This window comes from Medicago sativa, chromosome 8 (genome assembly GCF_051527215.1).
Source record: "Medicago sativa cultivar Bolivia chromosome 8, Bolivia_mono, whole genome shotgun sequence".
NCBI classification, from domain to species: Eukaryota; Viridiplantae; Streptophyta; class Magnoliopsida; order Fabales; family Fabaceae; genus Medicago; species Medicago sativa.
The window spans coordinates 13,285,351-13,310,893 of NC_140756.1; the positions used below are offsets into that span (position 1 = coordinate 13,285,351).

The following is a 25,543-nucleotide window of genomic DNA, read 5'->3' on the forward strand; positions in this document are numbered from 1 at the left end:
ATTCCTACATATATAAGAAAAATGTAGCAATAATTGATTCCTAATTTGTATCAATAAAGCCAAGCTAGTCCCAGAAAATCAACATGCAACTCGAGAGAGAGAGAGAGAGAGAGAGAGAGAGAGAGAGAGAGAGAGAGAGCAATTAACCTCTCTGTGACCTTCCATGAGAATGATGATTGCAGAGCTGAGCAAGGGAAACGACAATGGCGCGAATGTGGAGCGAGGGAAAGAGATTTACAAAAATAGCCTCTATATTATTGCATTATTATACGTCAATTTGTACGCGGAGACTTAGGGTCGTCGCTTTAAAACTTATAATTAAAAATTTAATTAATTTTTAATGCAAAAATATTGTTTTTTACTACAACCACCCTTATTTTTAAGTAAAATAATAAAGCCATGTGAAGTGAAGGAGACAACATAATATTTTTATTTTTTTTTGAAAGAAGGAGACAACATAATATTGACTTTTGAATGGAGACAAAGCACATAGATTAAAATTTAAATTTTATGTTGTGATGTTGTGTAGTATTTTTCAAAGTAAGATAAAAGACACCTGGAGTACTCTACTTGATTGTTAAATGTCGTACTTGTTAAGAAATCGAATAATGAATGGCACATGTGTGTTGATTATACAATGTATTGCGTTTTAGATTCAAAAACAGAGGGGCAGCAAAAAATGATGAACAAAGTCTTTAAATACTAAATGGAGAATATGCCTGAAATCTAAATGGATGACATGATCATAAAATCTAAAGAAAATGTAGATCATATATCACCCATCTCAAAGAAGTCGTCTATCACATCCAAAAATATAATATGCGTTTCAACCTGAAGAAAAAAATGTATTGTTTGGAATCCACACATTAAGTTTCTCGGATTTTACTTAATCGAAAGAGGGACTGAACCAAATTCGGATAAATGTAGAGCCTTCGCTGAGATACCTACTCCAAAGAAATCAATCTAAACGTTCAACGACATGCGGACGACACTCTCCTGTTACAAGTGAAGTCCTTTTCATATGCCCCTCCTTTCTATAGGTTGTTGAGGAAGGAATCTACATCTGAATGATCTGAAGAATGCGAATTTGAAGCGACTCTAGCCCGGCTTAAACAGGCACTATCTCAATTACCAAGTTTCTCACTTCCAAAGATAATGTTCAGATACCTGTCAATTTTGCCAAAAGCAATCAATGCAACCTTGATTGGAGAGAGCGACAAAGGTCAAAAACTTGTCTTTTTCACCAACATAGCATTACAAAGACCTGAAGTACGGTATACGAAAATAGAAAAGTAGTCCTCACCCTAGTGATGACCACAAGACAATCATACAAAAACGCAAAGAAAAAAACAATCGTACAAAAAATCTTTTCATTCACTCTAATATTACTAATAATCATTGTGGTCTTAAGAGACTCGATGTATTAATCTCTACATGATTAAAAAAACTATATATACATTTTTACCATGATAAAAAAAAAAATACATGTTTTTGACCTAGGTGGCAATCACGTCAAACCATAAAACAACACTATCATAGCTGCCTACCTGTCTCAGACTTGAGGGAGAGCGCCACGTAGGACAACGTGGGCTCCATATTCTAACTTTGCCAGGTCATTTATTACAAAAACTTAAACAAATGACACCAAAAAAAAGCTAACACTAATAACACCGAAAATAACTGCGATGTTTCGAAATTTCAAAGAACAAAAGACAAAACAACAAAAAAAGGAAAAAAGTTTCTTTCAATTTTCGTTTTCAACATTAATTAATTTAACTAATTTTCTCTCTCTGTCTTTCTCTCTCTCTCTGCATTTTGTTTTCTTCTTCCTTGATCTGCAACGTTACACTCTTCTCTCTCAACATTGCTACATTCATTCCTCAACTTCAACATTGTCCCTCCCGTTTGGTTCGTTTTCCTTTCTTCTTTCTGTTTTGTTACTTTTTTTTTTGTTCTTAATTTGGTGCATTGCATTGTTAATTTTTTTCTTCTTCACAATTTTAGCTGGATAATTATTATTTTGTTTTTTTAAGGGATATATGTTTGTTTCTTAATTATTTGAGCTGTTTTGAATTTTAACAAATTATTGTGTTTGATGCATTGTGAATTTGCATTATCTATTTAGCTTCTAGATTTGAATTTGATTATGATTATGATTTTTATTCTTGTTTTATGTCAAAGGTAATTTTTTTTATTTTATTTTTGGAATTTTATGATGTTGGGGTGTTTTAGGAATTTGAAATTTGAAATTTGGTTTGAATAGGGGTGGGTACCCCTCCTTTTTTTATTCAGTATCCAAGGATGAATTGAATTTACTGGGTTTAAATTATATGAAAAGTTGGTATATTGTGCAGATTTAGTATTATGCATTAAATCTTATGGCGGTGTTTATGTGATGAAACCTAGCGCTGACACTTCCGATCAAAGGCATGTCCGGTGTTTGACACATGTTCGACACTGACACATGCGATTACATTCAATTATGTCATTTTCGTAAATTACCACCCGTGTTAGTGACAACATCATATTTGGTGTCCATGTATGTGTTAGTGCTTCATAGGATGAAACTGATCATTTTGTTAATTTGCATGTGTTGTTAGGTTTTAGAAGAACAAACCGGGGACAAGGGGCAGTTTGATGGTGTTCCCTTCCACTAGCTGTTTTTTGGGTTTTGTTCTTGGTGGGTATGTGTTGGTTGAATAGAACTCTACTTTGAGCTGAATTGCGGCTAAATGACAAAGGGAAGGATCAGGGCGAGGCTCCGAAGGAGCAATTTTTACACATTTGGTTGTCTTCGAGCTTCTGCTACTACTGAGGAGGGGCCTCATCCACTTCAAGGTCCGGGCTACTCGCGAACCGTGCACTGCAACCAGCCTCAGATCCATGAGAAGAGACCTTTCTATTATTGCAAGAATGATATTTCCACAACCAAATACAACGTGCTTACATTTTTGCCCAAAGCAATTTTTGAACAGTTTCGTAGGGTTGCTAATATATACTTTCTTTTGGCTGCGTGTCTCTCGTATACTCCAATGTCACCTTTTAGTGCATTGAGTATGATTGCTCCTTTAGCATTTGTTGTTGGGCTTAGTATGGCGAAGGAAGCATTGGAAGATTCACGCAGGTTCGTTCAGGATGTTAAAGTTAATCGTCGAAAAGTTAATCACCATAAAGGTGATGGTGTTTTTGGTCACAGGTCGTGGCAGAATATTATGGTTGGCGATGTAGTAAAAGTAGAAAAGGATAAGTTTTTTCCAGCTGATTTGCTTCTCCTATCGTCAAGTTATGAAGATGGGATATGCTATGTGGAGACGATGAATTTAGATGGTGAGACCAACTTGAAGGTAAAAAGATCTTTGGAGTCTACCTTGGCCCTAGATAGTGATTTAGCTTTTAAGGATTTCACTGGAACAATAAGATGTGAAGACCCGAACCCCAGTCTTTACACTTTCGTTGGAAACTTTGAGTACGAGCGCCAGGTTTACCCTCTTGATCCTAGTCAAATTCTCCTCCGAGATTCTAAGCTCAGGAACACCGAATACATATATGGAGTGGTCATTTTCACTGGTCACGACAGCAAAGTCATGCAGAATTCCACAAGATCCCCTTCAAAAAGGAGCACAATAGAAAAGAAGATGGATTATATCATATACACTCTCTTCACTGTCCTTATATTTATATCTGTCATTAGTACCATAGCATTTATGGTCATGACTAAGTACAGAACCCCAAAGTGGTGGTACATACGCCCTGACCAAATCGACCGCCAGTATGATCCCAAGTTTCTTGGAATGGCTGGGATGAGTCATTTGATTACTGCTCTCATTCTCTATGGATATTTGATACCCATCTCACTTTATGTTTCCATCGAGGTTGTGAAGGTTTTACAGGCAACCTTCATTAACCAAGACATTCTAATGTATGACGAAGAAACGGGAACTCCAGCTGACGCACGGACTTCAAATTTGAATGAAGAGTTGGGTCAGGTGGATACAATCCTCTCTGATAAAACTGGAACTTTAACATGCAATCAGATGGACTTTTTGAAGTGCTCTATTGCGGGTACTCAATATGGTGCGTCTTCAAGTGAAGTTGAACTTGCTGCTGCAAAGCAGATAGCTTCTGATCTCGAGGACGGGGATTCAGATCTCTCCAATTTCCCCCTACGTCATAGGAAAGCTCAGGTTTCATGGGAAAACATTGATAAAGTTGATGAAATTGAACTAGAGACTGTTGTTACTTCCAAAGGTGATGAGGATCAAAAGCATGCCATAAAGGGATTTGGTTTTGAAGACGACCGTCTCATGAATTGTAATTGGTTGCAAGAGCCCAATGTCGATGACATTTTATTATTTTTCCGAATACTAGCAGTTTGCCATACTGCCATTCCTGAGCTGAATGAGGAGACGGGTGGTTTTACATATGAAGCCGAGTCTCCAGATGAAGCGGCTTTTCTCGTAGCTGCAAGAGAATTTGGCTTTGAGTTTTGTAGGAGGACCCAGTCAAGTATTTTCACACGTGAAAGAATATCTGCTTCAGGGAAAGTGGTTGAAAGGTATGAGTTTATGAAAACTCTTACGCTCATCTATTTCTTTTGCTTTGTTTGCACTCCCAACCCCAGGCAGGCATTACAAGATATGTTTTGTCTTTATTCATGTCTATTTATATTTCTGTATATATACTTTTGCATGGATCATTCAGGGAGTACAAACTCTTGAATCTACTAGATTTCACAAGTAAAAGAAAGCGTATGTCAGTGATTGTCCGTGATGAGGAGGGCCAAATTTTTCTTCTGTGCAAAGGGGCAGACAGGTTAGCTTACAAATTCTATTGTTCTTGCCTATGGTACTCATTTTTTACTGGTGAGCGTATAATGTCGATCATCAATAGGACCTTCTCAAATAATACATTAGAATAAATGAAATTGAAATTAAATTTGAGCTGCACAACGTACAGCAAATTTACAACATAATCACAAAAATCCCCTGCTTCCATAGAAGAATCTTGCAAAAACACACACGTATTACTCTCATAAAGAGGCTTTCAATATCTCTCTTAGAATTTGACATCCATTCTTTTTCTTGCTCGGTTTTTCAGTATCATATTTGATCGTTTGTCCAAGAACGGAAAAGCGTATTTGGAGGCTACTACCAAGCATTTAAATGATTATGGAGAAACAGGTTTAAGAACACTAGCTCTTTCCTATAGAAGGCTTGAAGAAAAAGAGTACTCAGATTGGAACAATGAGTTTCAGAAAGCCAAAGCAGCCGTTGGGGCTGATAGAGAGGCAATGCTTGAGCGGGTCTCAGATATTATGGAAAAAGAGTTGATTCTTGTTGGGGCTACTGCTATAGAAGACAAACTGCAGAAAGGGGTAGGATTTGTTATTCTTTCTAATCAACACACACACGCACATATTGCTGTCGTTGTTGTTTTCCTACATCAAATCTTCAACCAAATTCAATGCTTTATTCTCCTCAGGTTCCCGAGTGCATTGATAAACTTGCTCAAGCTGGTCTTAAGATTTGGGTATTGACGGGGGATAAGATGGAAACTGCAATCAACATTGGGTCTGTCAACCACAAACTATCTAGCCTCGTATACTATTTCATTTATGTTCTAAACATATAAGGTTGAACTTACAGAAAAGTGCTTCCGTAACAAAGTATGTTGAAATGAAATTGTATTTTCTGTGGTGCAGCTTTTCCTGTAGTTTGCTTCGACAGGGAATGAAGCAGATCTGTATAACTACGAATTCAGACTCAGTATCCAATGATACCAAACAGGTACTCTTTTTCATTGAGAAAGCGTATCAGAGTTAACTTTACAGGCTCGTGTTTTATCTGACGTTGGGCCTAGTTCTTTTGCTTAACACCGCAGGCCATTAAGGACAACATATTAAATCAAATTACCAATGCTACACAAATGATAAAGCTGGAGAAGGATCCTCATGCAGCATTTGCATTAATTATTGATGGGAAAACTCTGACATATGCTTTAGAAGATGACGTGAAGCACCAATTTTTGGGACTGGCAGTTGATTGTGCATCTGTCATCTGCTGTCGCGTGTCTCCCAAGCAAAAGGCACTGGTAGGAGATTTTTTTTCCGTTTTCTGTTGTGATTTTGTGGACTCTCATATACTGTATAAGAGTAGTTGATTATTGGAGTTATATGTATGCATGATTGCTCACATGGATCCACCGTAGTTAAATAGGAAAACTTAGGTCCATTTAAAATCAACTTGTATGTCACTCATTGCCACACTTATATAGATTGCATATATCTAACTCTATCTCTATGTCAACTCTGAGATATAAAGTAATATGCATTTTACAATGTCCTGATTTCTTAATCTTCTGGGCCAGGTCGTAAGGCTGGTAAAACAAGGAACTGGGAAGACCACTCTTGCAATAGGTGATGGTGCAAATGATGTTGGCATGATACAAGAAGCAGATATTGGTGTTGGAATCAGCGGGGTTGAAGGTATGCAGGTCAGTGGCATACATGACTGTCTCTTTAAGAAAAACTGTCTCACAAATATCACTTCTTATGACAAGTTAATTCTAGCCTTTAATTTTGCAAGTTGGAATGCCATACATGTTATTTTTCAGATACAAAATAAAATTTTAGTCTTATATGGTCTTATTATTTTAAAAAATAATACCGTGATTAGAGAAAGAAAACCTGTCATGTATCTTTTTTCATGTTTGGACTTGCTTTCAAGCTGGACTGTGCACCAGATGGACGTCTTGTCAAGCCTTTTCTCATAGTTGTCTTGTGATTAGAGCTTCTGAACTGATGCAAGAGGAAAGTGAACTTCCTCTTTGCATTATCAATAATATGCAGACTGATTTATTCTATAAAACGAGGGAAAAAATCTAACTTGCTTAAAATGAAACTTATTTAGAAAATTAGCATTTTGGTATTTTCTTAATTCTTTTTGTCATTATAGTCTGAAAATAGTTATATCTGAATTTTGATCAGAATGAATTGCTAAATTTTATTGCAGTGTGGAAAATGGTGTGCAAATTTTCTGACATTACGTAATTGTGATGTATTCCTTAATTGTCCTTTTAAGTTGTGGTCTCAAGCATGCAATTTCCTTTCAGGCAGTGATGGCTAGCGACTTCTCGATTGCCCAATTTCGATTTTTGGAGCGGCTTCTGGTGGTCCATGGACACTGGTGTTACAAGAGAATTGCACAGATGGTAATTGATTAATGATTGTCTTGATCGTCATTCTCACAAACTGGATGACTTGCATTCAATGCCTTGCGTGTTGTGTATCCTTTGCATGGATAGAGAAGCACTTAATATTTCTAGCATGTTGTATCTGTTTATTATGAATCAAATCCTTCATTCCTCTTCTTAACTGATATCTTCTGCCTTGCAGATTTGTTATTTCTTTTACAAGAATATAGCCTTTGGCCTCACCATCTTTTACTTTGAGGCCTATACAGGCTTCTCCGGCCAATCGGTTTATGATGACTGGTACATGATATTGTTCAACGTTTGTTTGACATCATTACCCGTCATTTCACTTGGTGTATTTGAACAAGATGTTTCGTCGGAAGTTTGTTTACAGGTTTGTTCTCTTGCAATATCTTCTACATATTTCGTCCCTGTGTGAAAAATCCAACCTATTAATAAGTTGTCGTGTTTTGCAGTTTCCAGCACTTTACCAACAAGGACCCAAAAATCTGTTCTTTGATTGGTATAGAATATTAGGATGGATGGCCAATGGTCTATATTCCTCCGTCGTCATCTTCTTCGGCACCGTCGCCATATTCTACGAGCAAGCATTCCGTGTTGATGGTCAGACATCTGACTTGGCTGCTCTTGGAACAACAATGTTCACTTGCATAATCTGGGCAGTCAACTGTCAAATTTCACTGACAATGAGCCATTTTACATGGATTCAACATCTGTTTATATGGGGTAGCATAGTTACTTGGTACCTCTTTCTCATGATGTATGGCGCACTTTCTCCCAACCTTTCTCACAGTGCCTACCATTTACTGATTGAGGCTCTCGGACCTGCGCCTATTTATTGGGCAACAACATTATTAGCTACTGTTGCATGCATTCTTCCTTATCTTATCCACATATCATTTCAAAGATGTTTTAGTCCCATGGATCACCACATTATCCAAGAAATCAAGCACTACAAGAAAGATATTGAGGATCAATCCATGTGGGTGAGGGAGAGTTCTAAAGCAAGACAAGAAACCAAGATTGGGTTCACTGCAAGAGTGGAAGCAAAGATCAGACAATTGAAGGGAAAGCTGCAGAAAAAACAATCTTTCTTGACTATTTTGTCCCCAGTACGTACATAATTGACATTTTTGAGTATTTTTTTAGGCTATGCGGGTTAATTTTTGTTCACAATTTTGCCCCTTTTAAATTCTTTGATGCTTATCCCTCAAAAAAAAAAAAAAATTCTTTGATGCTTATATTGTGTTATAATGAAAACGGGGTGAATTTATGTCTCCTTCACCACAAAAAAAAAATGTAAGCTATTGTATGTAACATATTTATATTTATATAGAACCGTGTCTGTTTCTCATGCCAAAAAGGGTTATGGTCCAAGTGACATTGAAGAAATGAAACAGCTACTTTTTATTACTTTTTTTTTTTGAGAAAATAAACGTGGATTGTGGATTTGTGGTATTTGAAGCACAAAGACTTCTTGGATTAGGCGTGCCTCGGTATCGAATATGTGTTGGTGTCGGATACCAACATGACACCGACACATATACATTGAATTATGTCATTTTTTCAAATTATTAAGGGTGTTGACTTGTCATTGTTGTGTCTGGTGTCCTTGCACCATAGTTTGTGATTAGGAGTTTTGCAAATGTGTTGGGAGACGCCCCATCACCACTGTGCTTATTAGGATTTGGATTGAAGTTTGCAAGTTATGTCCGATTAAAATTCATTTTACAAAATTAAGTTTGATCAATATCAGTTTGCTTCAATGTTCCCTAAAATAAAAACCAGTTTGCTTCATTGTGATTTTTGTTTTGGGAGACGTTTCTCAAATGCACGGATGATGGAATAAAATACAATTCATATTGGTGGAAAGTATCAAAAGTACTTCTAAGCTTATAATTACCATAAATCATATGACTTTTATATTGTAGAATAAAAAGGTGTTAGAGAATTTGCTTCATGCAAACTTCTAAAATCAGACTTTGTTGGGCTAACTGAATTAAGGAGTTCACCAGACATTAAAGTCAAATTTCATTTTTGTCTATAAAAACTATATTTTCTCTAAATGTATTTTGGAAAAATTACACTCACCTCAGGCGCGGATCCACATTCCACACTATGTTAAATGGAGGCACTTGACCCCACTCCTTCAAATATTTTGGGGTTAATTATGTTTCTAGTCCCTATAAAATAGCGACCTTGTACGTTTAGTCCCTACTTAATTTTAATAGCATTTTTAGTCCCTATAAAAAAAATTTACTTATAATTTTAGTCCCTGCTAAAACAAAGTTTGATTAATTATCCTTAAACTCTTAAATTTTTGAACGATTTTTTTGAGACAAGATTAGAACACTATGAAAGGTTCGTTTACTAAAATTTAGAATTTTCTGACATGAAATGAATTAAATATGAATTTTTTAAAACGACAAAAGTTAAAGATAAAAAGTAATAAAATCTGGATGTAGAAATCAAATTTTGCGATAATTTTTTGCGGACGAACTTTTAGTAATGTTCTAAACATGTCTGCAAAAAATTGTTCAAAAATTTAAGAGTTTAAGCATAAATTAAACAAATTTGAATTGAGTAGGGACTAATACTCAGTGCAGAAAAACAAAATTAGAGACTAAAAATGCTATTAAAATTAAGTAGGGACTAAACTTACAAGGTCGCTATTTTATAGGGACTAGAAACATAATTAACCCTTATTTTGTAATAATTATTAAGAGCAACTTCAACGGTCATTTTTTCTTGCAGTCCACCAGCGTGGAGTTACAAAATTTGAGCAACTTTGTATGCTTTGCTATTGGGGTCCGTCAACTGTAATACCCGTAAATAATGTTATCCTTGTTACTGTTTTTTTTATATGACATGTTACCAGTGTTATTAATTTGACCAAAGCCATTCTGCCATACCATCATTGAAATTCTTTTATCTAAAAATTGTGATCATTTACAAAATTCACAATTTCATATTATACTCTTAATTTTACACTCAAATTTACCCTCATAATTTTAACTTCATAATTTCATCTTTTTGGTCTTCATTATTCAATGTTTATATCTCCAATGGATCCCAATCAATATAATTACCAACAATTTTTGTTGCATTTTATGCAAAATTACCAACACCAAAATTCTCAATTTTTGTCATTGGCGACAAACCCAACCATTTTCCCGTTGTCACCAATTAACCCCCAACATATTTTATAGACCTCAAATTGATACATAAAGTGGATAGTTTACTCATTATGAACCTCAAACACCAATTGAGCCTATGTCAGAATGTCATGGTTTCACAATTTTCAACTCAAGTTGGTCTTGAAAATATTACGCTTGTAGAAAAAAAATGTTCTGCTCCCAAAATACCTCTCGAGCTATTCACATGGGATGAGGATATACTTCTTATTCAAACATGTCTCAATATTTGAAAAGATCCTATTGTGGGAAATGATAAAAAAGCAGACAAATTTTGGTTAAGGATCCCTGCTAATTATAACCAATATCATGGCCATTTGCAAGAGAAGGAGCCTAGTCAATTAAAATCTCGATGGAGTCAAATAAATGGTCCCGTTAAAAAATTTGTCGGGTGTTACCCTTCAGTTGTTGATGGAAAGAAAAGTGGAACCTTAGAGAATGATTTCATGAATAATACACATGCTTTACTTGAAAGTATGATTTGTAGCTTTTGACTCTAGAATTGATTTTAACACACAAATCTATGGTTAAACTCACTTTTATATAAAGGGTCATGCTAACCGGTTAAGCACACCATAAAAGGAAAACATTACTAAAAAAGGAAACGTTTTAAACTTTTTATGGATTAATTACACAATTTTCACTTCATTAATTACTATAAAATTTCATTTTTTTAATACCCTTAACCAGTGCCTAGGGCATCGGTTAACATTTCCCTTATATAAATATATTTAAACACAAAGCATTTTTAAATTACTTTCAACTAAAATCGACTCTACATAATTAATTCTATCAAAATTAATTCTCACACCGCACAACCAAACACGCACTTCATATTTAAGCTTTGGTGTGAATACAATGTCGACTACTTGGACTAAAGCATGCATGACTCTAATGAGTGACAAATCTTTATGAGATAAGAAGATTTAATGAACTTTGTCCTTAATTAATTAATAATCAAATTCCAAAAAACAGCGTTAGGTGGTAAAGTTGATGAAGAAAGCGTGAGCGCGTGACAACGAACGATTCATCACTCACAATAATTTCTCGCTCTCATTTTCTTTTTTTAATTCCTATTTTGTCCTTTCCTTTTTCAGCATTTCCCAGATATACCCTTTTCTTCTTCTACGATGACGCACTTCAACTCGTAGCTCTTCTTTTTCAATTCCGATTTTCAATTAGGGTTTAATGGAACCTCGAATTGGAAATAAGTTCCGTCTTGGGAGAAAAATTGGTAGCGGATCTTTTGGAGAGATCTATTTAGGTTCGTTTTTATTCCAATTTCTTGCATTTTTGTGATTTTTTTGTTGTTGTGAATTTTAGGGTTTTTAATTTGTGTTTTTGTTGCAGGTACCAATATTCAGACAAATGAAGAAGTTGCGATTAAGCTTGTAAGTACCCGAATTTTGAAAAAGAAAATTAAAAAAAAGTTCTTTTTTTATTCTTTTGAATTTTTGGTGATTGTGAAATCCGAATACTTTTGTTGTTATTGAAGTTTGATGAGAAGGGCTTATAGAAATTAGTTGAATTTGCTTGTTTTCAGTGATGAATTGAAATAATGAATTTGAAACAAAGAGTTGTATAGGCAATATGGGATATTGAATTTCATTGGTGTGTTTTAGTTTTCGATACTGAACTTGTTGGTTTATTTTTGCCTTGTAATCGAAGTATCGATTACAGACGTAGGTAATTAGATGATTGATCAGGTTAGTCAGGTAATCACCATAATCAGACTTGGTTAATCAGTTAAGTTAATGATTACTGGATTAAAATAAAGTAATGATTGATTAGGTGATGTTGATTACCGGTTTGGTATTTGAAGTTATAAGTATCAAGTAATTTAGTCTTTTAAATTTACGAACTGATATTTGGAAATATTGAGCAATTGAGTCTTTTGAATTTACGAATTAACATTATAATTATCGAGCAATTTAGTTGTAAGTATTGAGCAATTTGCAAAGTTTTGTGCATCTCTTTGCTGCAAAATTGAATTTATTGAATGACACTTGTTTAGTTGAGTAGTTTACTAATTTATTTTTGTTTTGTTTGATTCAGGAAAATGTTAAAACCAAGCACCCTCAATTGTTGTATGAAGCAAAGCTGTATAAAATACTGCAAGGAGGAAGTAAGCTCCCAACTTAGTGAATTTGTGTATTTTGGAACTCTTTGCTTACTGTAGACTTCATATTACTCACTTGGCTTAAATGTTTTTTGTTGGGTTTCTTTTCTTTGGAAGCTGGAATACCGAATGTGAAATGGTCCGGTGTGGAAGGAGAGTACAACATCCTTGTGATGGATTTACTTGGCCCTAGTCTTGAGGATTTATTCAATTTCTGTAATAGGAAATTGTCTCTCAAAACTGTTCTTATGCTTGCCGATCAAATGGTGGGTTTCCCTGTATTGCATAAGCTTGTAATTGACATTTACCAGTTTTCTTATAATGTCTCAATCTGCATCTTTTTTCAGATAAATCGAGTTGAATTTGTTCATACCAAGTCATTTTTACATCGGGACATAAAGCCAGACAATTTCCTCATGGGTTTAGGGAGGCGTGCAAATCAAGTACTTGTTTAATTCTTGTTTTTTCAGCTGCTTTCTTAAAATTTATGATCATCTCCAACGCTTGTTATGTATCAATTTCATATTTGCCTCTTATGTAGGTGTACATCATTGACTTTGGTCTTGCTAAGAAATTCAGAGACAGTGCACATCAGCATATTCCCTATAGGTACTTTTATGGCATCAATAGTTTTCTGATTTTATTCAGCATGGTTGCACAGTTCAACTTCAAACTATTCCCCATCGATATATTCCCTATCATGCTTTCTTATTTTGTAAAATCTATTATCATGGAAAATCCTATATCTGGAATCTGGATGTTATGCTATCATGAATTATTTATGTGGATAGCTGATTACTACTATTTAGTAGGAGGAGAGTTTTCTTGTAATAGAAAAAGTAGAAAAATTAATATCATTGAAAGATGCAAAACTAATTTTGAGCTTTGCGCGGGGAACTTTCCTGGTTTTGCATTCCTGGCATTGATTCTATTTTCTTTACTTTGATTTGTTTATGTTTCTATAATCCTTGCATGATTGTTACACCAGTTCGCTAAGTTATTTGCATTGATGATAGTTTTGTTAGCCTTGTTTGAACTAAGATCCATTGATGCCATACTTACAAACATAATAACTTTTTCTATTTTGTGAAATTAACTAATTCAATGCTTGAATCCTTTAATATTATTTTGGTAATCACATATAATTTTTTTAGATAATTTGGACATCCATATAATAGGTATACAATCAAATAATAAATGTTTACTTACATTTTAAATGTTAAAATGAAGCAGTGCCATTAAGTATCAATTAGTTTTTCTGTTGCATGACATTTTGTAGATTTTATCTACTTTATGAGAATTTTTAACTCAATGACTAGATCAATAAAACTCGTGAATAAAAAGTTATTAAAAGGTGAATTTATGCCAATTAAATTTGGTTTCATTGGATCCCGACTCTCTCCCTCTCTCTGGGGTGTGTAATATCACTTTACCTAGTCTTTACGATTACTTATTTAAAAATCAAGTTAGCACATAACTTATGTTGCTGTAAGTGGTCAAGGAAATATACTCTATTGTGTTTTCTGTGAGTTTGTCTTACTTGTAATCCCTTGCAGAGAGAATAAGAATCTGACGGGAACTGCTAGATATGCTAGTATGAATACTCATCTTGGAATTGGTATGCTCTCATAATCTCATTTGATCAGTTCCCTTTCTTAATAGCCATTGATTTTTACCTGAAAATGTGAGTTTTTTGCTTTAATAGAGCAAAGCCGTAGGGATGATTTAGAGTCGCTTGGATATGTTCTTATGTATTTTTTAAGAGGAAGGTAATTAGTCTATCACCTTTATTATTTAGCATTTGACATATCTTTTAATTGGATACTCTTTCTTATTTGGTATTTCTGCAGTCTACCTTGGCAGGGATTGAAAGCAGGTACTAAAAAGCAGAAGTATGAGAGAATCAGTGAGAAGAAAGTTTCTACATCTATTGAGGTATGATTGGAGTGATAAAACAGTAACTTATTTCATATAATGTATGTCCATTATGTCTTTTAAAATCATTGTTGATTGTGGGTTGCTTCTTTGCTAGTCTCTCTGTCGTGGCTATCCCTCAGAATTTGCTTCATACTTCCATTATTGTCGGTCACTGAGGTTTGATGATAAGCCAGATTATGCTTATCTGAAAAGACTTTTGCGTGACCTATTCATCCGTGAAGGTTTGGGCCTTGTTTTCCTATTTATATTTTATTTTTGGAATGATGCACTATAGTCCTTGAAAACCATAGTTTAGGTTCTAGATGGGATGTGTTTTAATGTCATTTTTTCTTTGTCATAGTTTAGGTTCTAGATGGGATGTGTTTTAAATTTATTTTTTCTTTGTTCTTGCCTTGTTGCTCCAGGATTCCAGTTTGATTATGTCTTCGATTGGACTATCTTGAAATATCAGCAGTCTCAAATCGCCACTCCTCCTTCCCGTGGTATTGTAAGTGATGGTGTGCTGTCTCATTACGTTAGCTGGTTGATTGTTGAGATTAAGTTATTTAATTTTTAGTGGAAGTGACAATGTGACACTTACAGGGTCTTGCTGCTGGACCGAGTTCTGGTCTGCCGCTAGCTTCTGCAAATGCTGATGGACAGTCAGGTATCCTTGTTGTTTTAACTTCTCTTTGATTGAGATGTTTAAAGACAGATTGTTATAGTGCAGTTTCATATCATTTAATAACTTGTTAGTTATTCTGTGACATCCTTTTTGTCATCTGACTCATCCTTGAATGATTTTCATTTGTTACCAGTGCATTTTTTAATGTGGTGCCTCTGTGTAGGTGGTGGAAAAGATGGTAGGAATATTGGGTGGTCTTCGTCTGATCCCACTCGAAGGAGAACCTCTGGACCTATTGCTAATGATGGAATCTTATCTAGAGAAAAAGCCCCACTTACAAATGACTTAACCGGATCTAAAGATGCTATGGTGCGTGTTTTATATATGGGCTGTTTTTTGCATGTGAAATCATTTTATTTCTTGCAGAAGTCAAAGATGATGGTTGCTTTGTGCATTAATTTCTAGAATTTTTAATTTGACGATTATTATTCCTGTCCAACATCATATATGATTAAGGAAATCAATATTTATTTGAAATATTGGATTGCTTTACAAAAAGAAAGTATATGAAGACTGTTTACCCTTTATCCAAGGAAAAAATTAAAGTTTTGTCTTGGTGCATTCCATTTCTTTTGTTGGTTTCTAAATGTAAGCAGGTATTGTAAATATTTCTCAAAACTCTGCATTTTGTTAACATCTTACATTCCCCTTCTCCGGGCTTCACTTCCACGGACCCATACTACTGAGTTTAATGGTGTGAATATTGGCGTACTGTGCAAGTTAATATTGGCAAAGAAAATGATTTGAAATGCCGTGTGTTGTATAGTTATCATATATGAGATACCCTGCTGATTAAGTTTATACAAGGTTATCTGTTTATATGGCAATTAGTTTTCATATTACTCATTAACGATTGTTTTGTTTTTTTGCATAATTTATGCAGTTATCGAGTTCGAATTTCTTTCGGTCAAGTGGATCTGCAAGGCGAGGTGCTATGTTAAGCAGCCGCGATGCAGCTGTTGGCAGTGAGACGGAGCCCTCCTCTCGTCCTCTCACGCTGGATTCAAGTCTAGGAGCAGTCCGTAAAAGCTCTGGTGCTCAGAGAAGTTCACATATCATGTCATCGGAGCACAACCGAGTATCATCTGGAAGAAACACATCAAACATAAATAATTTGGATTCAACGCTTAGAGGTATTGAGAGTCTGCATTTAAACGATGAGAGGGCACAGTATTAGCAGCTGCTACTCTCAGTTCACCTTTCTTCCTTGTAAATTCTGAAAGGTTTATACTCATTTTCACAAAGTGCGGAGTGGAGTGGAGTGTTGTCTCTGCATTTTGCTGAGAAAAAGCTGCAAGCAAATTGGGAATTATACCTATAAGTATACAATAAAGAAAATATGTTTTGGTGGTTTCCTAACAAAACTAGCCTCGTAAAAAGCTTCTGTTCATACAGTTTGTTATACCGATGAATAGTTTTCGTAACCTTTACTATCATTTGTTTTCTTTGATATTTTTAGCCTCAGGGATGATATAAAGCATATCATTGTGAACTATATAGGGGGATTATAGTAGCAATATGCGAACGTGAGCTGTATTATGTATTGTGAGCTTTAGAAGCTCAATATGTAGTGCTTAGTCTACTGCGCTTAGCCCCCCGCGTTTCTCTACTGTAATTGTGGTATTTTTCAAACACACTCCAAAGATCAAGCTTTACATGTGAGACTGGAATGGAGTTAATTATTATCACTTCGAATAGCTTCTGTCAAAAAAATCATGACTAAATATTGCCCGTTGTGTTTGTAATTTGTTGTAATGGCAGCACTAAAAGAAATACTACAAAGAAAGACAAAATATCTTGTGTAAGTGGCACCATTAATTGTATGCATGTGTTAAGAGCCACCGTTAAGAAAATGAAAAATATTGGATATGTGAATGTTTAAGCTTGAGAAATGTTTTAAACAATCTCAAAAAAATGTTTTTTTTTTTTTGAAAGAATCTCAAAAAAATGTTATAAACACTACTTGTAGTAAAATACTCCCTCCGGTCTCGAATATAAAAAAAGATTCCTTTTTTAGATTCATTGAATAGTTAATGTATCTGCTTTACAATGTAGACTAGATACATTAACTACTCAATGAACCTAAAAAAGGAATATTTTCTTATATTTGAGACCGGAGGTATGATGATACGCATAATAATATTAATTATAAGCTTGAACAAAATAATTATTACATTTTGTTACTGAAAAAAAATTATTACATTATTAATATAGAATGATATTTTTTTTTTTTGAACTAAAAAGACACTTATTTTCAAATGTATGGATTGATTTCCAAACAGGATTTTGTTAGGTTTGGAAACAAGCTTGCCGCCCCTATTTAGAATAGAAAGAATCATCTAATCCAATGTTCCATTGGCCTATCAGAGAGATTAAACTGTTTTGTTGTAAGTTTAGAAGTATTCCCCATTGGAATTTGATTTCTTAAGCTCTGTTTGGGAGTTTGGAGGGGAGGGTTTAGGGGGTTGAAAATATATAGAAAAATGGACAAAAAATTCATATTTTTTGAAAGAACAATTTTTTAAAGAATGATAAACTAATACTTGATTAATATACTTTTAATTTTAAGAATATTATAACAACATAGATTGAATTTGAAAAATTCATATAAACCCTCCATAACCCACCAAAACACTCCCCCAATGCAATTTTTGAGTTCCCCCAAATGAGGGGGATTTTTTATCATGAGTAAAAAATTAGCCTCCAAAGCCCTCTCCTCCCAATGTCTTCTATTTCTTCCACTTGTCCTTCCTTTTTTCCAAAACCCTCCCCTCCCCTCCAAATTCCCAAACAAAGCCTTAAATTATTCATGAGTCAACAATTACACCTTACAAGAACTTTTTAATTTATTGTATAAGTTTTTATAATTTTTTTTTGACAAATATAAATGATATTAATTCAAATTGATAGAATACATCAATACAATACAAATTGAAAGTCGCCAAAAACAAAAATGATAAATCTGCAAACAAACTCCCAACAACTATGTTAGTAACATAAAATGACAGATCATGTCTACAAATATGACTATATTCAATATCTGAAATATTCATGTCTCCGGATCTACAACGTTGACGACGCTGAAGTCATTAATTAAATCTTCACTTGCTCAAAACTAATCTTTCATGGTTAAGTTTTCAAACGTGCATGTTATGAAACTTCAGTTCCTTAAAGTTTGTTCAACGTTTGATATAATTAAAGTCGATTTTAGAAGTTTTCTTTTTCAACCTATTATAACGACTTCCATTTTTATCTATTTAAGAGTCATACACAATAATGTGAACATGTATAACTAAGATTACAATCCTTGTCAATGGCATTAATGAAAGAAACATCACTTAACAAAGTCATTGCAAATATTTCCCCAAATATAATAATGCAAATTATTTTAATGCTGTTATTATTATGTGGGTTATCAAATGCATATTTGGGGGGATATTTCTGGGAACCTCCAACTGATCATCTATTTTATAAACTAACCTTTAAAAATCATATGGTTGATGATATTCCAGGATATGATATGAATAAAGATGAACTGGGAGTTTCATGCGCCACATATTATTATGGTTTGCAAGAAGTAAAACCAAATCCAGAAGAATCTTTTCAAGTTTTTCGTGGATATGATATGACAATACACAATGCTAATTGCACCGCTAGTTTGCCTCATTATAAATGGCAAGGTAAATTTACTGCTTTTCCTAATCTAAATTGCAGAAGCGAAAAAGAATGCATATGGAAAATACGTAAAAAGAATCCGTTTGTATATGATCCATCTCTTAAACAATTTGTGAAACAAGAGTATGATCCATAAAACAACTAATCTAATTGTTTAACTCAATGATTCAAAAAATTTGGGCTTAAACAATTGATTCATCAGTGTCAAAAATTTTTTTTAGCCTGAACTTTATGTTTATATTATAATAAGGGTCTTGCTGACGAGACTAGTGTCTCCTAAACATTCTTTGATCATTTTAAATTAATAAAAGTATTATTTGAAAAAGTTAAATACTACTACCTCCGTTCCGGTATAATTGACCTACTTTGGTTTTTCACACGAATTAAGAAAAGTGTATAAATAAAGGGGAAAGTGGAATATATTGTATTGGGAATGATAAAAGTAGTATTATTTAGTGTTATATTGTATTGGGAATGATGAAAGTTGTATTGAAAATTGAAATGGGTCAATTATTTTGGGACACTTTTTTTTAGAAAATGGGTCAGTTATTCCGGGACGGAGGGAGTACAATTTTCAATACATTAAGCACACAAACTTTTATAAAAGTTTACCTTTAGAGAATTTTAAAGAGTGTTATGGAGATACTCGTTAGCATTTCCTTTATAATAATGTCATTTTTGACAATGTTTATTTTAATGCAATTTTTATTATAATATTGTCATAAGAAATTATTATTATTATTATTATTACTATTACTATTACTATTACTATTACTACTACTACTACTACTACTACTATTAGTACTACTACTACTACTACTACTAAAAACAAATCTACATAGTATTGTAAGTGTAACTCAATTGATAGTTCCGTTGCATAATGATACACAAGGTCAATTTTTGAACCCTGGATTTTTCAGTTCTCCATAATTATAGTGCCTGAATCTAACGACTAGACTACTTGACACAAAAATATCTACTAAAAAAATTGAATAAAATATAGCAGCCGAGCAGAACATACTCTATGAAAATATTGACTATCACTTTTTATTTTTAAGGGAAAATATCACCTTTAAAGCATCAACAATGGAAGTATTTAAGCGAGTTTTATAGATTGATAAACCGTTCCTTAATATTTCTTCTCATTGGAGGAACTAGCAAAGTTTTTTTTTTTTTTTGGTTGAAGTAGTTTAAATAAGCTACCATATAACATCAACATTTCATGAGAAAAATCATTAAAAGAAAAATACATAAAGGCTGAGTGCAAATAAAAAAATCATAATTAAAAGTCTTGGTTTCATAAAAGTTGCTTAATTTTTTATAGGGTTAATAAGGTTTTACCCCCTGTAATTTAGGTCATTTCCAGATTTCTTTTCTGTAATTTTTTTTTTTATTTACTCCATGTAGAAATTTTTCGTTTTGATTTACCTCCTTAATAGGTCATTCAAAAATCAAAATTCCTAGTAAAAAAAAGTGGTTTTGAATGACCTATTAGGGGTTATTTTGAAACATTTTTTTTATAGGGGGTAAATAAAAAAATATATTTACAGGAGGGAAACCCGGAAATGACCTATATTACAGAGGGGTAATACCTTATTAACCCTTTTTTATATTACATTGTGGAAATTACTCCCTCCGGTCCTATATATAAGAAAATTTTCAAAAAAAATTGTTGGTTCTATTTATAAGAAAAAATCACAATTTTTAAGGAGTAGTTATTGCTTAAAAGACTTTTCTACCCCTTATTTAATGTTTGTCTTTCTAATACTTCCTCCGTTTCATAATGAGTGTCGCTTTAACCAATTGCACACAGATTAAGGAATGGAATAAAGTAGTCAAATGTCATAGCAATTTTACCAAATTATCTTAATCAACTATTGGTTTGTTTTTCATTAAAGAAAAAATAATACTTTGGAAGTAGTGTAACATAGTATTAATTGAAAGGTACAATTGAAAAGAAAAAGTTATTATTGCATTGAAAACCGAAAGTGACATTCATTTTGAAACAAATTTTTTTGGCTAAAGCGACACTCATTTTGAAACGGAGGGAGTATTAGTAGATGTATTTAATGCTTCACAATTTTTTATGAAAGTATATTTGTAAAAATATTTAAAAAATTACATTAATTAATGAGTGCATTGGTTTTGATGTTTTTTTTTTGTTTTTCTTCTCATATTAAGGACCGGAGGGAGTTCTTAATATTGGTTATGGAACACTTGTTATTGGAGATGCTCCAAGTATATATTACTATTTACTATTACCGTTACTATACGTAAATTTTGTACTTGGCCAATTAGGCGGACTAGTTCGTGAAGTTGGCCTGAAATGTGTATTGTTTTTTGGTGGTTGATTTCGGACGATGGACAATAAATGACCGTCAATTTGTTGTTGTTTTACATTGTAAACTGTTGATATTTGAACTCGTTATCATGTTCCCAATATGAAAATTAGGTATGTGGCTCGTCAGCTTACACACTTTTTTTCTTTCTTTCTTTCAATTCAGCTTCGTGTCCATATGTGAACTCATTGGATTGTGCACGTGGTGCATAGCTGTTACCTCTTAGATTGAGATTTGTGGTTTCCTTACCCTCTTGGTTGTTTTGTATTATCTGTTTATATACTGGGTCGGATTTTATATGACCCGGTTATATATATATATATATATATATATATATATATATATATATATATATATATATATATTTTTTTTTGTTTCAATCTAATCTACTTAGGGTACCGCAGATTCTCCTGCGTCCCATTTGCTTAAAAAAACTTTAATTAATTAAATTGCATGTCAATAAAGACAAATTGTAGCACCACTACTACCAAAAAATAATCAAAAACTTCAAAAAAAAAAAATTCATCAACGTCATAAACAAACTCAAATCTTCATTATAGAAACCAAGAAACTCATATTTCATTGAAAAAATCTCATAAAAAATGATAATATATTGTCATTTTATAACTTAAATGGCTAGATCGAGACAAAATAGAAAGATAAAGGGCCAAAATTTTACCTGAAATTATGTTAAGCGACGATTAGTGTAATTTTGACTTTTATGTTTGAATTGATGATTGGGAAATTCAGGAACTAGCAAATATATATATATGCATAAACAATGCCTTCCTAAAATTTGATGAACTAGGCAGGGGATGACATCTATAAATTATCAACTAAGTTCCATACAACAATGAAATTCAACTTTTTCTAAGTATATATATAATTTAATTTTGATAGATTTAGAATCCAAATTAAAATAAGTAAATTACAACAGAAAACAAAAACATAAATAAGAAACTAAGTTACAGTATAAACTCTTTAATTTAATACTCTGTAAATTAATAAACTCTCTAAAATAATAAATTTGTCCGGTCCCGACTTGGGCCAATGTAAAAAATTGAAAAACTCGATAAAATAATAAGATAATAATTTTTTGTGAGATCCCTTTATAATTTTCGGTCCCAAGAAAATCATAAATTAATAATTCATAGAAACTGAAAAAAATATATTAAGAATACATTGAACATATTTGTTCCTCTTGTTTACATTTACTGTACTTCAAAAGTTATTATTGATTTCCAATGCATACGAACACAGTAGTTACTAATTTACGTTGAGTCATAAGGTTCGATGCAACGTAATTGTAAGAGGCATAGACTAATTTGCCTTTTTGTTTGGTATGTACAGTATAATTACTTAAAAACTCTTTAAATTAATAATTATTAATTTATCGATAAATTAATAACTCTCTAAATTAATAAATTTCTCCGGTCCTGCCATTATTAATTTATAGAGTTTTAACTGTATGTTTTTTTAAGGAAGGAAACTGTCCAAGTTATTATATATAAACTAGGCTTAAATGCACTTTTCACCCCCTATGTTTCAAAAAGTTGCGATTTTGGCCCCTATAAAAAAAATGGATATTTTGACCCCCTAACTTTTGGCCCTCTTTTGATTAGCTGATTTTATGTCAATTTCTCAGTCTTTGATGGTGTAAACTGACATGGGGATAGAAGGATGCTGATAAGTGGAGTCCAAACTTACATGGTGTCCAAACTGACATGATAAGTGGAGTCCAAACTGATAAGTGGGTCCTTTTTTAGGGCGCCAAAAGTTACACCATGCCAGTTTGGACTCCACTTATCAGCATCCTTCTATCCCCATGCCACTTTACCCCATCAGAGACTGAGAAATTGTCATGATCTCCATCTAAATCAGCTAATCAAAAGAGGGCCAAAAGTTAGGGGGTCAAAATATCCATTTTTTTAAATAGGGGGCCAAAATCGCAACTTTTTAAAACATAGGGGGTGAAAAGTGCATTTAAGCCTATAAACTATAGACTATATCATATGTATACGAATCAATCATCACCATAATTGGCTGCATGTGTTCTTGATCCATCTTAAACTCTTCTTGAAAGACCCTTTCATTTTCCCTTCAACATCATATACTTTATATCCAGCAACTCTTTTCTTTCTCTGCAACTCTGGATCATTGAAGCTCCAACTTTTTGATGCTTTGCTAAATTTACTTTTACTTTTTTCTACCTTGTTTTGATCAAAAGCAGATGAATTACCAGCATACTTTGTACTATAACTTCTCATATCTTGCATGCTTGATGGAGCTACTCTTCCACCACTATAGTTTTCAATCTGCAAACTTTGATCCTTGCATGATTTGGATCTGAATTCCATTATGATAATTCTCAAATTAAGTGTTGTTTTTGGATTTCCAAACTGTTAAATTTCGATTTCCAAATTATGTTATTTACCGAAGTTGTTACTAGGTTGAGTCACGACCAGGTCGCTCTCTTTAAGACGTTTCGTGACACTACCCAAAGTTGTGCAAGGTAGACTATCAACCACGCCGCCTCCAGGATAAAACAAGCCCAGCTACAACTGTTCGATTAACTACTACACTGTAGAAAATCGTTCGAGAATTACACCCTCAAATATGGTTCTAAGACCACTCTTTAATATTGAAACCACTCAAATTAATATGGTATTATTACCATTCTATTATGGTGCTGAGACCACTCAAATATGGTGTTACCACCATTCTAATTTTAACTTCTCCAAAACATCAATACGGCACTACGACCACTCAAATATGGTGATACCACCATTTCTTATTAAATAGAAAATTATCGAAATAATTTATATACTGTTAAGATCATTCATAATTCCGACGGGACATTAGTATTACGAAAAGAGACTATGATCTTAATAGTACTCTATATTCCGAAGGGACATATATTATCGAAGGGACTATGAACTTATGACCACTCTTAATTCCGAAGGGACATTAAACCGAAAAAGGGACTATGGTCTTAAGAACACTCTTAAAATATGGTTCAATCGATTGATCGAAGCCACCCGATACGGTATGTAACCGCTCTATTTGAAACCGAAAGGGACATAAAGGAGTAGAAGCAGAAGAAAATTGTTAACACAAGTCGGAGGGAGAAGAGAAGAAAAGAATTCCCGACAACTCAATGAAATTCTTTTCGGTGTGAAGAATGAGTGGGGCGAACTTCTCCTTTTATAGGGAGAGTTTGTAACAAAAAACGAGTGACTTGGGGATTAAGTCTGCTTAATCCTTAAGCAAACGCATTTTTGTTTCTAAATTGGATATATTCGGAAGTTTCTGGATACGCGTTTTGGATCGGATAGGATCGTAACAAATTTATTTGTTATGCGTAGTGCTTACAGATAATGATTAAATTAATTAATTAATTAATTTAACATTTTCAAGTGACAAAAAATATATATATCATTTTTTTTTCAACCCACGACCCACGACCCAAGCCCAAGCCCGGCCCGGCCGGTCGGACGGCGACGTCGTCGCGCGTGATATATATATTTTGTAAGCGTTCACCCGTTCACAAAATTGGGTACCCCAACCCTTGGAGGTCACTTTGCCCATATATAAACACTTACTAGTTGGGGTGACCCTCCAATGTGGGACATTTTTAAGTCACACCCACACACTAGTTCTTTCATAGTGTTTTTCTTTCCAATTTTCTTCACTAGAATTAACTAGTGTTCCAACAATCCCCCACTTGACTTCATAATGGTTTCGTAAACTTTTCAATAAGATTTGCTAATTTACAAAGGTGTCGCCAACAACTTGAACCTTTGTATAGTGGAAGGTATTCTGATTTAACAAGAGTTGCTTACAACATTGAACTCTATCTCAGACATAGAATCCACACACAAACCTTTTCATAGGTGTATTCTAAAAGCCCGTGCGTTTTAAGGCCATGCACGTGTATCCCTGTTTTAACGAATGCTCTAGGAATTCTGCCTCGAAATTTCATAGGATCGGCCTAAGTTCCACATTCGTATAGGTGAGTCTATCAAGGGTACTCCTGTAGCTGTGTACCCCACTCAACATAGAGTATAGATCTCATTAAGAGTTACTATTACCTCATCCTTCTTTCGCTGCAGGATCATGCTTTCTATATTCTTTATCTCATATCATGTTCTACCACTTTATGACTTGTTTTTACCCATTGAACCTATTTCTTGGGATCTCCAGTCATGTAGGTCGGGTTACCATCACTTGTGGGCTATAGACATTAGTCACATCCTACTGGATGTTTCTCGGACTTTCTCTCTATTAAGTCCTTTCGTCAAAGGATCAGCTAAGTTTTCATTCGTACGTACAAAATCAACTCTAACCGCTCCATTAGAGATACACTCTCTAATCGTTCTGTGTTTTTGCCTTATCTGTCGTC

At 33.8% G+C, this 25,543-nt stretch overlaps 3 protein-coding genes across 4 annotated transcripts; 2 read left to right on the forward strand and 1 right to left on the reverse strand.

Annotated features, from left to right (window-relative positions):
* The first annotated feature begins 1,692 nt into the window (after nucleotides 1–1,692).
* Nucleotides 1,693–8,575, forward strand: LOC146897105 (putative phospholipid-transporting ATPase 4). 2 transcript variants are annotated; one of them, XM_085731518.1, is made up of 11 exons: nucleotides 1,693–1,908; nucleotides 2,601–4,555; nucleotides 4,702–4,812; nucleotides 5,098–5,374; nucleotides 5,482–5,570; nucleotides 5,702–5,786; nucleotides 5,881–6,090; nucleotides 6,367–6,492; nucleotides 7,111–7,209; nucleotides 7,394–7,585; nucleotides 7,668–8,575. In XM_085731518.1, the coding sequence occupies exons 2-11, from the start codon at nucleotides 2,733–2,735 to the stop codon at nucleotides 8,334–8,336; spliced, it is 3,681 nt and encodes a 1,226-aa protein (XP_085587644.1). In that variant the 5' UTR covers nucleotides 1,693–1,908; nucleotides 2,601–2,732; the 3' UTR covers nucleotides 8,337–8,575. The 2 variants fall into 2 exon arrangements, with proteins under 2 accessions (XP_085587644.1, XP_085587642.1); XM_085731516.1 differs by having other exon boundaries at nucleotides 1,735–1,908; nucleotides 5,860–6,090.
* Nucleotides 8,576–11,543: 2,968 nt separating this feature from the next.
* On the forward strand, nucleotides 11,544–16,577 carry LOC146897106 (casein kinase 1-like protein 2). The gene is made up of 14 exons (XM_085731519.1): nucleotides 11,544–11,670; nucleotides 11,757–11,797; nucleotides 12,462–12,531; nucleotides 12,643–12,791; nucleotides 12,873–12,968; nucleotides 13,067–13,134; nucleotides 14,082–14,143; nucleotides 14,231–14,294; nucleotides 14,376–14,460; nucleotides 14,558–14,684; nucleotides 14,868–14,950; nucleotides 15,046–15,109; nucleotides 15,291–15,436; nucleotides 16,011–16,577. Exons 1-14 carry the CDS (start codon nucleotides 11,595–11,597, stop codon nucleotides 16,302–16,304), a joined length of 1,425 nt encoding a protein of 474 aa, XP_085587645.1. The 5' UTR covers nucleotides 11,544–11,594; the 3' UTR covers nucleotides 16,305–16,577.
* A 6,560-nt stretch (nucleotides 16,578–23,137) lies between these two features.
* LOC146897107 (uncharacterized) lies at nucleotides 23,138–23,513 on the reverse strand. Its single transcript, XM_085734698.1, has one exon. The coding sequence runs from the start codon at nucleotides 23,496–23,498 to the stop codon at nucleotides 23,172–23,174; it is 327 nt and encodes a 108-aa protein (XP_085590824.1). The 5' UTR covers nucleotides 23,499–23,513; the 3' UTR covers nucleotides 23,138–23,171.
* Between the last annotated feature and the right edge of the window lie 2,030 nt (nucleotides 23,514–25,543).